Raw genomic sequence first — 12,148 nt, 5'->3', positions numbered from 1 at the left:
GTCTTCGAGGTTCTGCTGTCTGGCGACTACCTCGACCAGAATCCACTTCAGTCTCCTCCCCCGACTGCCGACCTACGAATCCATCGAATCCGAGAGTTTAAATTCTGGTACCTCCTTGCCGAATTTCTTCGTATGAAGGATCATCCAGGTTTGGATATGGCGCGTCAACGCGAGTATATCCTTTCACAGATGCGTGAGCTTCTAGATGGTCGTGAGAATCGCGACGTACTTTATTCGCTTGCCGTGATACGTGCGCTCGCACCGAATTTCCCTCCGGACTTTGAGAGCAGTTTGCCTCCTCATCTTGATGAGACTGATCCGAAAAGTAGGCTGGCAGTAGCCCGCAAATTCATTCAGGATGAAGCCCAGGTCACTGGTGGAACGACGAATGTAGTTCGCCGTTTCTCCGAGCTCGCCGTCAGGGCTTTCATAGCCCCGGGGAGCAATATCATTCGGAGATGATGACGATGGAATTTACGAGGATTGAAATGACAATTTCATATCAATGTATTAATATACTCACGAAGACCCAATGACCTTTGTTGATATAGCATTCGGAAGCGACGAGTATTTCGATGGTACTTTTCTCCAATTTTTTCCCCAGCATGGCCAGTTCGATCGATTATCCCTCATTTTCTACCGTTACCTTTGTTCTTGATAAGATTATATGCGGAGGACCATATGGTGTTCGGCTGGAGGAATTATAACGCATAGAGCAGACCAGAAAGGGACCCGATTGGCGTTGCGGCATTCTACGGAACACCAAAACAATGAGACTACGTTTACGTCTTTTATTATATCCCCCGAGTACAGTGTACGAATAAGTGTTGAGGAGAAGAGTATTGGCGATGAAAAGTGATGGCAGGATAAAGGGCGACTGACTTTTTCCTCGGCGAGACTTGGACGGGCAAAATTTCGGTGTCCGTGACGGAATTATTTATTTGATTATGGGAGCGATGGAACAAGGTTAACCGCCTATTTTAGGTACGATACTTGGAACGGATTCATTTCTTCTAGATGTGCGAAGGAAGTATACCTCTTCCTCGCCTGTTACGGAGTTCTTTTTCCTCTGCGGTGAAGCTCGTCCGGACAGTTATAGAAAGCAAGAGAGAGCTTTCAACTAATGCGGCATCATAGAGTTATACGGTAGATAAAAAAAGAAGAGATGGCTATTTTTTTCATATTATGTTACCATTGTCGTGTATAGTAGTATCTCATTCACTGAAACGTGTTGACGAAATGTAACGCAAGAGCGCATCTATTTTCCATTTTTCTAATCAGCAAGAGCTTTCGACGATCTAATATTAGCGATACGAATTAATAAGGCTACCTCTCCTCTTGGCCACTCGCAGTGTGAAAAGAAATAAACCAGCTAGCTTCTACGTGACGTGGGGGTCCTAGCTTAAGAAAATGGCCGATGGCCTCTTACGTAAAACCTCCCGAGTGCAAATCAATTTGCAGAAAGCGAGCCGAAAGGATGAAATGCCTTTGATTTCAATTATCACAATCATTTCATTTTGATAGATATAATATTCGGATGGAAAACGCGCGTTAGCTGCTTCTATTTTCTATCCAGATCCGGTTGACGGATGATGCTCTCAGCTCTTTTCTCTAGCTGTAATAGGTATTTACCAACAATAAATGGTCTTAACCATTTCCTCGGTCTTTGTGAAAATATCAAAACGCCATGAGGGGAATCATGTCATGCATCAAAATGCCAACGCCGTTTTTTGTTGAAAAAAGTATGACCTGCCGGCACTCCTGGTTCCTTTTGTTTCCTCGTACCCCGTTCCCTAAATCCATTGATGCGTAGACTCATGCTTGTTGAAACACAGACCAACCCCCGTAGAATCGTGGGAACTCTAGTAAGCTATAGGTAAACTCCGGAGTGCACACGGTATTGAGATCTGTGCACGTCGAATAAAAAAATGATGTACACGGTTGAAATTAGTATCGGTAGCTGCGGGATATTGTTAGCAAGAAAAAGATCTAGAATAGTGGGAGGAAAACATACTGGTCGCTCTTGAAGGGACCCTCGAGTTCCAAACCAAGGTATTCACCTTGTACCTTGGTGAGGGTGGTGAGCTCAGCGTTGACGTGGCTGAGATGTAGTCGGGCGACTTCCTCGTCCAAAACCTTGGGTAGTACGTAGACACCGACGGGTAGCTTCTCCGTCTTGGCGAAGGCGACGTACTTCTGGCCGAAGGCCTTATCTTGAGCCTTGAACAACATGATTTGTGCAAGGACTTGGTTGCTGAAGGAGCAGGACATGACGAAAGAAGAGTGACCAGTGGCACAGCCGAGGTTGACCAGTCGTCCTTCAGCCAAAAGGATAATGTGTCGGCCGCTGGCCATCAGGTAGCGGTCAACCTGGGGCTTGATGTTCTGGACGCTCTTGGCGTTCTTCTTCAACCAGGCAACGTCAATCTCAATATCGAAGTGACCAATGTCTGAGGATATGTTAGTCATTATAAAATTGGAATATGATGAGGGTATGCATACTGCAAACGATGGCGTCGTTAGGCATGGCCTCGAAGTGTTGGCCAACTAGGATGTCTCGGCATCCAGTAGTGGTGACAAAGATTTGACCAAGGGGAGCAGCCTTCTCCATGGTGGTAACTTGGAAACCAGCCATGGCAGCTTGGAGAGCGTTTATGGGGTCGACTTCAGTGATGAGGACACGAGCACCCATTCCGTGGAGAGCCATAGCGCAACCCTTACCGACGTCACCGAAACCGGCGACGACAGCAATCTTACCAGCAATCATGACATCGGTGGCGCGCTTGATACCGTCGATCAAAGACTCACGGCAGCCGTAAAGATTGTCGAACTTGCTCTTGGTGACACTGTCGTTGACGTTGATAGCGGGAACAAGAAGCTTGTTGTTCTTCAACATACGGTACAGGTGGTGGACACCGGTGGTAGTCTCCTCAGAGACACCGAAGCAGTCCTTTAGCATCTCAGGGTACTTGTCGTGAACGAGGTGGGTCAAGTCACCACCGTCATCCAAGATCAAGTTGAGCTTCTTGCCATCCTTGAAAGCAAGTAGTTGTTGTTCTAAGCACCAGTTGTACTCCTCCTCGGTCTCACCCTTCCAGGCAAAGACGGGGACACCGGCAGCAGCGATAGCAGCAGCGGCGTGGTCTTGTGTGGAGAAGATGTTGCAAGAAGTCCAAGTAACTTCGGCACCGAGAGATGTTAATGTCTCAATCAAGACGGCGGTCTGGATGGTCATGTGTAAGCAACCGGCAATGCGGGCACCGGCGAGTGGTTGATCAGCGGCATATTTCTTTCGGATGGCCATCAGACCAGGCATTTCGTTCTCGGCGAGTTCAATCTCCTTGCGTCCGAAGGCGGCAAGGGAGAGGTCAGCGACCTTAAACTTGCTAGCGGGAGCAGCCATTTCTAGCATAACAGTTAGTAGGTCATTCATATGATAGAATGAGGAGGAATGGGATATAAAGGGACAACTTACTGAAGTAATTGATTGAGGCTTGAGGGGAAAATATTAAGGAAGGGAGATTGAGATGTTAACCGGAGAAGCGGGGTGAAGGATATCTACACCAGACGGAATTAGCAACTCGAGCTCTAGCAAAGAAACTTGTAAAGCAGCGTTGACTTACTTAAAATACTCAATGAAGAGTATATTGAGGTGATAATAAGAAGGATGGGAAGGGGGAAAATGTAGTAGAAAGAGGTTAAGAAGAGATAGAAAAGAGGAGAGAGCGAGATAAAATAAGTAGGAACTATGTAGGAACTAGGAGGTAAAAAAGATAGGGAAAAAGGTACTTCCAAGGTCACTACCTCTAAGTAAAGTTACGGCTGGTACGGCGGTACGGTAGCTACGGAGTTGGTGGGGGAAGGAAAGTGGAAAGAGAGAGCCTAGATACAGGATTGATTGGCCCTATTGGGTTGTTATTGGTGCCCAGGTGGTACCTGGAGCATTTCGATTATTTTTTTTAATTCAATTCTGGCTACCCCTCTGCCCCTCTTTCCTTCTTTTCCTTCACAAGCACCTGCCGGACCACAAAGATTGAGTGGTCGGCGGGTTTTGCTGACAGAGTTACTAAACTCCTTTTGGTTTAGAGGATTTGGTCCCTGAAAAATGCCCCTCACTCGGCCTCATCCACCCACTCGGCAAATCCTTTTTTCTACGCGGTTGGGGAATTCAATAACTCCGTGTACAACGGATTATTTCTTATATTACGCCGCTCCAAACGCTTGTAATAGGTCAATCCTGCCCCAAAAACGCCCGTTTTACCCCCCCTTTTAGCGCTTAGGTAACTCCCCATTACGGAGAAGGAATTTATGGCCGTCAAGGTAGACCCGATCCTCGCGCGGGCTCGGCCGCAAGGTACATTAGGTCCACGATATATACTCCCTCCAAGGAATTCACTACGATATATGGAGGTACGGTAGAAATTGATTAAAAATGTAGGTGCCTGGTAGTTAAAGTGTCTTGTAGGTAAGCTTGAATATGGAATCTCTACACTGTGAGCATCGGAAATCTTCAGTATTCCCTCTTTCCTCCTTAACACGTGATAGAAATTTGGCCTGCTTACGCTCGTGATGAGATTCGAAGACGATCAATATACCTTATTCATACCGTTTTTTCTTTGGCTTCAGAGCTAGAGTCTCAATTTTTATGTGAAAAAGACCCCGACTAAGGGATACGTAGCAGTATCAGAATAACTAAGTAGAATTTATTCTACAGACCCTGAGAAACCCTAGAACGCCCCGGACGCCGAGCCACATGCACCTATATCAATTATAACCCTTTTTGTTTCTCTAGTGACTTTATTCTGGGAGAAGATTTCCTCTAACAGCAAACATCTTGGCGCTGACGTTGGCTGTGAATCCGTCTATTTGCTTGCTGTATTGTTCGACCTGTTTGGCGTTCAACATGCCTTCCAGACGGCTAGGCTCCTGAGGAAGCTTGAAGATTCGTTGCCACTCGTCTTCGGGTAGCGGCTGCTGCTTAGCCGCAATTCGTCCCGCATTCTCTGCTTTTCGCTTTGTTTGCCATGCCGTAATCTTTGTCTGCTCGCGAGCTAGCTGCCTCTGGTAGTATTGGTGGTTGTTTAGTTCAGTGTAATGAGACTCAATGCTGTCGAGCAAAAGATCGCAGGTCTTCTCGAGGAAAGGGTCTATCGAGAGATCAAGAACATCGATAGATGGGTTGAGAGGCAACTTCACAGGGTCTCGCTGCAAGTCGGAGAGAGACGTCGGCAATGTCAAGTCTTCATCTGTGGGGATCGCGGGTAGTTGATGAAGGTAGGAGGTAAGAAGGTGCGAGTTGTGGACGTTGACAGGAAATTCGACAAGGATATCCTTGAACGAAAGCTTGGATTTTTGTAGGCTGGTCTACGTTAGTATCTCGTCATTTGATACTTGGTTTTTAAGCATCGCCTTACCTTTCGGTGGTGAATTTGCCCTCCTTGTATGCAGTCATGAAGTTCTGGGTCAACTTGAAAGCGCGAAGGCTCAGAGCACCCTGGGAGCTTCGGCTAACATCGTGCACCAAAGCCACTGCCCGGTCGCTCTCACGCTGGTAGTGGTACTGGTTCTCAATAAAGCTAGAGCTAACGAAGTTACCCATGGTAGCACTCGTATACCAGCCCACGCTGTTGGCGTCGACGTTGACCTCCTTAAGATGTCGTATCATTTCGTTCTGGTAAACAATGTTCGCCTTGGCGCGGGGAGCGGCGGCGGCGAGAGCGGACGCATCGTTTTGGTGACCACCTTCGAGGTTTGCGATATCAACGGTAGGGAAAGGGAAAGTGTTGGTGATCTCAAGAACACCCTCTTTATCCATACCGACGATAGAACCGGTAGCGGCCGTAGGGAAGTTGTTTGAGCAGTGCTTCACTATTTTCATAACAACCTATATGCGCCACGCCGAGATTAGTACACGTGTAGCTGGCAGCTTTATAGCGAAGAAGGCGATTCTAGGGCTACTAGAGGGGTAAACGAATACTAATTTGAGAGAGAAAAAAAATTGTTACTTACCAACGCCTCAACCTGAACCGTCTTGAACGGCGCATCCTTTAAAGAGTCCGCCATGATCGCAAACTTCTAAACTAGTTTTCGCCCTGTTATTGTACAATATTGTATTGACTTTGGGGGATGAGTTCGGGTTATCGGGTTTGGTTGTTGTGACGATGTTGCGATGTCTTTCCAGATTTTGTTGTTTTAGTGGGATGCGATTCTTGTGGGTTTAGAAATTTAGGTAGGCGGGGAAGAATAGCAAAAAATGATTACATAAGTATTAATATGCTTTAAGTAGATATCGGATAGACATATGCTATATGCATTTATAGTGCTCTATATAACTAGTAGGACTATATGAATTAAACAAGTTCGAGGCACATGCTGGCGCGTCGGCATCCCAAAAACATAACCCGTAACCCCCGTATCCCCTCTTCTCATTTCTTACAATACTTCCATTTTCATACACTACTGATAAAGCATCCCGCGAAAATAACTCGCTTGAACATCCCACTCTGAACCCCCACGCTCATGTTGTCATTCTCCATGTCGACATTCCACACATTCCACAAATAAACCGTATTTAAAGAGCCTCAAAGCAACGTCGTCCCTTTTCTGAGCTTGTATTCTTTTTCGTCATATGTCAATTGTCTCATCTACTTGACCATTACTAGCACTGCCCAGCAATGCCCGCATCAACCTAGCAACCGAAGTGGATTGAAGATATCACGAATATCACCTATACCACCTATACCACCTATATCACCCTCCTTTAACATCCACAACACAAGCGCTAAGGCTCGTGTTAGTTGCCCTCCCTTTCATTTGCCACCGGGAGAGGAATAGTGCCTAACTTCTTCCATCTTGATCATCTTCACGGGTTAATACTCGATTAGGAGAGGGAAGATGGACTTCCGGGTGTGCGGATACACAACGATCTCTATTTGTTACTTTCTATCTTTTCGTATCTTTATCTATCCCTTTCGTTCTATCTAAGCATATCTTTGCGCCGAAGATCTTCTATGCTCTATCACCATCTTGGTTAACAGAACCCGATAACCGATAATACCTTGCTGGAAATCACAGGCCAAAAAAAAAAAAAAAAAAAAAAAAACACAATAAAAATAAAAGAAACGACAGGGTAACCGGTCAAACACAGACGGCCCGCTGGCCGCGGACTAGACTCCTTTTCTCTCATTCGCCAACGCCTGTCGCCTCTATCTCAGGCACATGAGGGTCAACCATACCGGGTCGGCCACCGTGCAGTGTACTGCAACCCTACGCCTTCATTCCCAGTCAATAATCTCCCAGCTTTGCACGTCATCCCGGATGATAAGCCTGTGCCGGTCAATCTTCCAATGCGAATACAACGACCGCGTTGCCGCCGCAGCCTTTCGGTGCCCAGGGCCGACTCCTCCCTTTCTCGCATCCTCTTGCGATCTCCACACACAGGTAGCTAGGTTCCTGCCCTCCTTATCAGGATGTCCGAACCAATACCTACATCTTGTTAATGCGCTCTTCCGCGCGAATCTGAGCGGGGTGGATCACTTACTTCAGAAAACCTCCACTAGCTATCGCTTCCGCATGTGCTACCTCATCCAAGGCACCTAGATCCTCGTACTCAGTCGTAGGCGGGATCTGAGATCGGAAAGCCACAATGAAGAAGGAAGTCTCTTTCCAGTTATGGCCATGCGTTCGCACGAGCCGTGTCAATTCCTCGATTATTTCATTCCAGTTGAAAGTCTCTGTATATGGGGCGGTCGCATAGTCTGGCCGCAGACTTCGCATGCGAGCAAGCGCCCGAGCGAGCAATGCGTTCTCTGCATCCAGAGTTCTCAAGTCGAGAAGGTGTTCCTCTTCGGTATATGGCGATTGAACCAGCAAGTGCCCCCCTTCGTGCGCGAAGATGCCGTCACTGCTACCCAGAGGTGATGCAGCAATCTCCTGTGTCGAGATCTCTATTGGTTCCTTCTCTTGAAGGACTACGGGTGAGGGCCCTGAGAGGTGTGGTGACACCTCATTTACAGCCATGGTTGGTGGGTTTGATAGAGAAGTCTCTAAGTGTTGGCTGACCGAAAGCGATAAGAGAATGAGTGGATGATGATAATGATAAATGGTGTTGAGAGTATGAGAATTCTTGACAAAACTTGAAGAATCCGGTAGCTTCAAGGCAGGGCTCAAGGTGGTTTTTATGCAAGGAGACCTCTAGGACATCCAGGTGATATGGGATGATGATTTCCAGGAATCAGGACTGCCGAATTAAAGGGACGGGAGTCGGTTTTTCACTATCACTACGCAACGTTGTGAAGCAAGGAGATCTTCAAGTTACCATCGTTCGGCGGTATGGCGAGCGGACCCGGCTGCATGATAAAAGATTGGGATTAGGTATGTCTAAGTAAAGCCCTTTGTTGCGTGTGTAAGTTGGTGAAAATTTCTGGGTCATTCTTGATCCCGGAATTGATCGCGCAATCCCACAAACCGTTGATACCATTGAGCCACAGCATTTAGCCAGTCAGCCCAAAGTTGGACAATCTTAGCACTAAAATAGTACTAAGATTACGAATTTCGACCTTATTAACTCGAAATCCATGACATATAAATCGACTAGCTACTCATTCTTGTTTTCCTTTTTTTTTCTTCCCCATTTCCAATCTATATCCTGGGGATGTTTGACTAGACCCAGCTTCAGCATCCACCTGGATATCTACCTAGGCGTTTGATACAGCCCGTTTGAGCAAAACGCCCCTTGGAGCATCCATGCAAGCGCAGCATGACCCACATACATGTGTATGTGACCTCGATCTTGATAGACAACGTGCTCGAAAGGGCAAATATATTACCCATTCACCTAGGTTACAAGTCATATATGCTAGGCATATGTACATGGCTAGGTACTTAGGTACTTACCTGGGTATGTATGTATCAATGCTTAGATCATCGTCGAGGAATTGACGAATCGGCGTAGATCGGGTCAGTCGTCACCTCTCCAGTTGTTACATGAATATGACAAACCTGCAATGTACCGCAACCGCCGAATAAGAAAGAGAAAAGATATGTTAGCGCCATGCGACTAATTCACAACGCACAGCTTAGACAAAACACAACGATTACGGTCAGCAAATCGTACATTGGCAAACGTCCCATCTCGCATTCACTTTTGTCACACCCCAACGCCGACGTGGCATGGCTTCAGAGAGAAAAGATGGATGTTCGGGCTACTTAGGTACCATCACAGCAACATCCGCCACCGTCGCTCGGAGCATTCAGCTAATCCGGTTGCTACCCTATTCCGAATATCACATACCTATATGTAGTCGATAGATATGGGATAGTACAGGAGATAAACGAGAACAGGAGGACCGTCGCAGCCGATATGAATGCTACGTTGGCCCACCTTTAAATCCCGGAGGTATTTTCCCACAAAATGGTTTTCTTTTCCGTATGTATCCTTACAATGGATATGTATGTTTTGTACCACGATGACCGACATGCTACAGCAATTGGTTGCGTGCGAGAAAAAAAGGAAGAAAAAAAGGGACCGCAACACAAGAGGCACAAGGTGGCGCGACGCCGATGCCGGTAGGATTTCGACAAACGTGTAATTCCCCATGTAAATGTAACTTGGACCGCTCTACAATCCGCCTGAATTGCCTTTACAAATCAGAGAAGAGTGATTTTCGCTGCACGGCCGATCCGAGCTGTTGGGGCTACGAACTCTCCGAAACACCGCTCCAGCACAGAAGTCGAACACGTGCCCGACCAGGTTATTAAGAGGAATGGAGCCGATATAACTGCTCCGTGTAAATAATGGCAGTACCTTGCGAAATCCATCTTCAAGGGAATAGCATAGCAATGTCAGTAAAAAGCAAGAGAGTACTTATTTCCAATTAATGGCATGTCTGAATATCTCGCACTGGCAATTATTAGTAGCATAAGACATTGAACCATATCGATATAAGCCCTTATCATTAAGCCCTGATCAATTGAGGTGTAGCTGGTAATTCTTGTGCTACCTCTTATTTACCCCGACAACGAGAGAGTGATATGTTGATCAGGAAATTTCTAACTTATTCCATTACCTGCTAGGAAACCCGATGCCATTCTGATAATAGGTAAATAGATGAATACCGCTTCTAAACCCATTTGCACTTGAACTCATCATTATTACCGAATTGTCTCCCTATTTGTATCACTTATTAGCTTACATCGCGAAATCTTTACTTTACTCCGTAGGGGCTCGCCCCCGTGATTAACTTAGTTCAATTGCCTTCAACTCCTTCGGTAACTTTATCAAGGAGTTGATAGGTACGATTCATAATGATGTGCTATTTTCGTTGGGTCGTAATGGGTGTCCTCACCTGAATATGATTTTGGTAATGGTGCTATGATTCAGAACTATCATAAAAGCCGTGGAGCTTTCGCATCGAAATTGCTAAATGCCGTGATACCCTCATCACACTTAATCCGGTAAGGCAAAGCGAAATGGCAAAATGCCAAGTAATCATCCCAACCAAGGCCAGATTTAGATATCCAAGCAATCCTATTCACAATAACAGATCAAAACGCCATTGAAGGAGATCGTGACGTGATATCATCGGTATAGTGATGGGCTTTCCGTCCCTTCTGATTTTTACTTCAACAGCAAACCCTTCGACTAGATAATCTGTCGCGGGTACCTAGGTAGATACCTGGATATATATCACTTATAGTACTCTTATTTACATGAGAATTGGTGTTAAGGGGAGGTCCAGTGGCTGACAAGAACCGTAGACCCTCCGATAACTTCTCTACCCCAAGGCTTAGGGGAGTCTACTAACCAGAATTTATAACTATAATTGAAATATAAATATGACATTTCACAAAATCCTTCAAGCGTACCTAATCTATATCATAAACTAATTCCATGTCCGCTATCAGTCGGTGTGGACGTGTAGCTTCAGGGGCCGCAAGTTCCGGAATGCCGCTTCGAATTGCCGGTTGATATGGACCGGGAAAATGTATAGCGAAGCGCCAAATATGGTTTATCATTGTCAATACTAAGGAGATATGTGAGGGTTAGCAGATCCGCATTAGTGTCTAGAATTTGAACGATCGTTACTGGAGGGTTGTTGACCGACATTGAAGCCACGACATAAGTCCAGATTAGGTATTCAGCATGACTTTCTCGGAGGAAGATGAATGCTTATCTCAAATTATGAAACGTTTCCGTGCCGAAGCTGCGGAACGGCTCTCGGTGCTTGGCATGGTCCCGACAAACCTACTGGGTCGTCGAATATCTCTTTTGACGAGCCAATCATATAGAAGATGTTTAGAACATGCTCGGTCGTAGACTTCAATAAATACTCATTAAAACGAATGAGGGGCTTAGAGAAGAGGTATTAATCATTTCCTCGCTAAGTAAGTGGAATAAGGAAATTCGGTAAAGAAGATCGTCATCAAGACGCTATTCTGCCAACCACTGAGTCCCTCGTCGCCTCGTCCCGTTCAACCAGTCAGCCGTAATCGGTAATCTGGGGGTTCTTGGCGCCTCGGGGACACCTAGTGGCTTCGTTGTCTATATTTCTTTTTGGATACCGGTATAAAGACGATATGATAGCAATAGTGTCCTCGTGACATCCGTGACTTCACCGCATACAACACCGTCGCTGAACGGCACGGGTTCATTTCTTCCATCGACCTTCCTTAAAGATACCTGTATTCAAGATCATTTCCGAGGTAATACCATATTCGGTGCCCCTCAAGGATACCACATAGGGGACCTGACGATCTCTCTTCAGTATGGTGGGTGGCCCTGTACCGACCCCACGGGGAAGGCTTGAGGCCATTGTATTGGCCGTGGGCACGTGGGCGATATTAAACACGACATTCATTGTAGAAGGTGTGACGTAGAAATTCTCGGTTGGGTGGATATTGATTTCCAGCCTAACTGAGTACCTGGACAATAAGGCAAACAACGGTTGGACCGGAAAGCCATTGCAGAGCGGTGGTGCCGGTTGGACTCTCCGGTATGGGGCGTATCTCCTAATAGACCCGATCTAGCGACACAAACATGTCAATCCCACAGAAAACATAAAAATACCTGTATGGATCCCCCAGAAACTATGCAAGAAATACCGGTCGTTTCGACATAGACCCCAGTATATGTTTGAAAATTCACCGA

The 12,148-nt window shown here is 46.2% G+C and overlaps 3 protein-coding genes across 3 annotated transcripts; all 3 read right to left on the bottom strand.

Annotated features, from left to right (window-relative positions):
- Window positions 1–1,340: 1,340 nt before the first annotated feature.
- On the bottom strand, window positions 1,341–3,904 carry F4822DRAFT_86935 (Adenosylhomocysteinase). The gene is made up of 5 exons (XM_051464102.1): window positions 3,624–3,904; window positions 3,476–3,558; window positions 2,503–3,405; window positions 2,015–2,450; window positions 1,341–1,960 (listed from the first exon to the last, which is right to left on the bottom strand). The coding sequence occupies exons 3-5, from the start codon at window positions 3,401–3,403 to the stop codon at window positions 1,948–1,950; spliced, it is 1,350 nt and encodes a 449-aa protein (XP_051308711.1). The 5' UTR covers window positions 3,404–3,405; window positions 3,476–3,558; window positions 3,624–3,904; the 3' UTR covers window positions 1,341–1,947.
- A 496-nt stretch (window positions 3,905–4,400) lies between these two features.
- On the bottom strand, window positions 4,401–6,353 carry F4822DRAFT_421627 (eukaryotic translation initiation factor 3 subunit 3). The gene is made up of 3 exons (XM_051459812.1): window positions 6,010–6,353; window positions 5,415–5,884; window positions 4,401–5,359 (listed from the first exon to the last, which is right to left on the bottom strand). Exons 1-3 carry the CDS (start codon window positions 6,061–6,063, stop codon window positions 4,798–4,800), a joined length of 1,086 nt encoding a protein of 361 aa, XP_051308710.1. The 5' UTR covers window positions 6,064–6,353; the 3' UTR covers window positions 4,401–4,797.
- A 537-nt stretch (window positions 6,354–6,890) lies between these two features.
- F4822DRAFT_86919 (uncharacterized protein) lies at window positions 6,891–8,163 on the bottom strand. Its single transcript, XM_051464101.1, has 2 exons — window positions 7,541–8,163; window positions 6,891–7,485 (listed from the first exon to the last, which is right to left on the bottom strand). Exons 1-2 carry the CDS (start codon window positions 8,017–8,019, stop codon window positions 7,275–7,277), a joined length of 690 nt encoding a protein of 229 aa, XP_051308709.1. The 5' UTR covers window positions 8,020–8,163; the 3' UTR covers window positions 6,891–7,274.
- Between the last annotated feature and the right edge of the window lie 3,985 nt (window positions 8,164–12,148).

Source organism: Hypoxylon trugodes, assembly GCF_022578975.1.
Source record: "Hypoxylon trugodes strain CBS 135444 unplaced genomic scaffold F4822scaffold_12, whole genome shotgun sequence".
Lineage (NCBI taxonomy): Eukaryota > Fungi > Ascomycota > Sordariomycetes > Xylariales > Hypoxylaceae > Hypoxylon > Hypoxylon trugodes.
Note: the sequence above shows the minus strand (reverse complement) of the source record. Positions and strands in the feature narration are given on the sequence as shown.